General features: G+C 41.8%; 1 protein-coding gene across 1 annotated transcript in view; it reads left to right on the top strand.

The window, feature by feature from the left end:
- The window catches only part of LOC121048101, a 1774-nt gene extending 986 nt beyond the window's left edge, over positions 1-788 (top strand). The window contains exon 1 of the mRNA XM_040504010.1: positions 1-788. This exon is cut by the window's left edge and continues 986 nt beyond it. Coding sequence (XP_040359944.1) covers positions 1-85 — 85 coding nt within the window. The 3' untranslated portion in view covers positions 86-788.
- The last annotated feature ends 2112 nt before the right edge of the window (positions 789-2900 follow it).

The raw sequence follows: 2900 nt of genomic DNA, 5'->3' as shown, positions 1-2900 counted from the left end.
AGTTTCCGCGCCGCAACCGGGCACCGATAACGCAGTTTCCGCACCTGGTCCAAGCAATTATAATTCACACGCGTCATCAACATAACTATGTAAAGGCCCGGCGACTAACGCTATCTCAATATTGTATTCTAACGTGCGAAGCGTGTGCAACAAACGCGACGCTTTGTCATCTCTTATCGACACGTGTACAGCTGATATTGTTATCCTGACCGAAACGTGGCTTTCTAGTAAAATTGCTGACAGTGAAATTTTTGAGTGTGAAGGTATGTACAAATTTTATCGTTTCAATCGTGACTCGCGCTCAGGTGGCGGTGTTCTTATCGCTGTTCGTGATTCTATAATATCGAGCGTTATACCACTTAACCTATCATTAGAGTTCGTGTGTGCCCGTGTACATGTCAGAAACAAGGATTTTATTTTTTGCGCCTGCTATCGACCCCCCGCTTCGTCTAGTACATTTTGCTCTGAGCTTCACGATGTCTTAAATAGATTGGTAGTACGGTTTCCTTCTTCGTCTTTGCTTCTTCTGGGGGATTTTAATTTTCCCACAATTAACTGGAAAAGTGACACCCCCACAGTAAGTGATCACTCATTACAGGCTCTTTCGTTTCTAAGCCTTTGTCTTGATTTTAATTTAAAGCAACTTGTACAAGAGCCTACACGATGTTCATCTCATTCTTCCAATGTATTAGACCTCATTCTCACTACAACCCCTGAGCTTGTGTCTCCCTTAACATACTTACCAGGTTTAAGTGACCATTGTGTTATTCAGTTCGACCTGCAGGCATCTGCTTCTTCATATAAAGCATTTAAGATTATTCGTGACTACAAAAATGCCGATTTTGTTTCAATTAATAATGAATTAGACACGTTTCTAACTGATTACATCTCACGTTTTCATACGCGAACGGTTGAAGAAAATTGGTCTCTCTTCAAGCAAAAAGTGAGTGACCTAACTGACCAGTACATCCCTCTGAAGCGCATCCGCTGTAATTCGCAGGCACCTTGGTTTAACGCACGCCTTAAGCGTCTGCGAAATAAAAAGAAGCGGTTATTTCGGCGCGCAAAATTAACAAAAAGTGCTGAGCGCTGGGACGCTTACGAAGCTGCTGATACGGAATATAAACAAGCTGTCGCACAATCAAAGCAGGAGTTTTATCAGTGTACACTTTTTTCTCTTTTAAAAGATAACCCACGAAAGTTTTGGAGCGTGGTCAGCGGTAGTAGATCCAGTGCGGTTGAGCATTGTGATGCGAATAATGTTCCTGTAGATCTAAACGATTGTTGCAATGTCCTGAATGATGTGTTTGCTTCTTATTTTTCCCACACGACTCCTACCTGTTACCCCATTGTTTTCAGCCCTAATTATAGTCCTATGTTTCCTGTTAGTATTGATTCATTTGGTGTCGACTGTTTAATCCAGAAGCTTAAAATTTCTGCGTGTGCTGGGATTGACGGAATCAACTCAAAATTCCTGAAGAGCACCGCCACCTATTCATCTTTGATTCTTTCCGAAATTTTTTCACAGTCTTTGCAGTGTTGCACGTTACCCAACGATTGGAAGGTAGGGAAGGTGGTTCCTTTGCATAAATCAGGTACTGCTCACTCTCCACTTAACTACAGGCCCATATCATTGACTAGTGTGCCGTGTAAATTACTTGAACATATCATTTACTCTCACCTTGTTGCCTTTCTCGAGTCCAATTCTTTTTTTACTAATTGTCAACACGGGTTCCGAAAATTTTTTTCTTGTGAAACACAGCTCGTATCGTTTACTAATGACCTGATGGTTGCCATTGATGCCGGGCTAATAGTTGACTGCATTTTCTTAGATTTTGCTAAGGCTTTCGATTCTGTCTCGCACGACCTACTTCTCTTGAAACTGAGTAAACTTAATATCGATCCTAACATCTTGGGCTGGATTAAATGTTTTTTATCTAACCGCTCACAATATGTTTCTGTCAATGGGCATAATTCTTCTACTACTCCTGTAACGTCCGGGGTACCACAGGGATCTGTCCTAGGGCCTCTCTTGTTTTTAGTCTACATTAACGACCTCCCATCGCAAATTGTCTCCTCTATTAAATTGTTCGCGGATGACTGTGTACTTTATCGCGTAATTACTAATGCCCAAGAGTGTGCTATACTACAGTCAGACCTCGACGTAGTTTCTTCTTGGTGCGCTGAATCCCTAATGAAGCTTAACGTTACTAAATGTAAAAGCATGCGTGTTTCGCGACTCTCTAAAAACACTGACCCTGCCATATACATCCTTAATGATATACCATTAGATGCTGTTGCTTCATACAAGTATCTTGGTATTCACATAACTCATAACCTTTCCTGGAACATGCACGTCGACTATGTCTCTAATAATGCTAATCGTATGCTTGGGTTTTTGCGGCGCCATTTTCGTTCCGCTAATCTTCCCGTCAAACTGCAATTATATAAAGCCTTAGTCAGGCCAAAACTCGAATACGCCTGTTCCGTTTGGGATCCGGGTCATGTAACATTATCACACATTCTCGAATCAGTCCAGAACCGAGCAGCCCGTTTTATCCTTTCTAATTATTCTCGTACTGCTAGTGTTTCATCAATGAAGACAACTTTGGACTTACCTGACCTTGCTTTACGCCGTAAATACTTTCGTCTTTGTCTTTTCCATAAAGCCTATTATTCTAATCCACTTCTAAAAGATCAACTACTTTTTCATCCGTCATATGTGTCACGTCGCCACGATCACCAGTGTAAGGTTGGCACGCCGACATGTCATACGAACATCTATTTTGACTCTTTTATTCCAACAACATCTAGCGAATGGAACCACCTCCCCGCCTCCATCGTGTCCATCCAGGACGTCACATACTTCAAGAAGCTTGCCAACGATTTTATCTGTACCA

The sequence above is a fragment of the Ixodes scapularis genome, unplaced genomic scaffold, assembly GCF_016920785.2.
Source record: "Ixodes scapularis isolate PalLabHiFi unplaced genomic scaffold, ASM1692078v2 PGA_scaffold2__306_contigs__length_199485367, whole genome shotgun sequence".
In the NCBI taxonomy this organism is placed as follows: domain Eukaryota; kingdom Metazoa; phylum Arthropoda; class Arachnida; order Ixodida; family Ixodidae; genus Ixodes; species Ixodes scapularis.
Note: the sequence above shows the minus strand (reverse complement) of the source record. Positions and strands in the feature narration are given on the sequence as shown.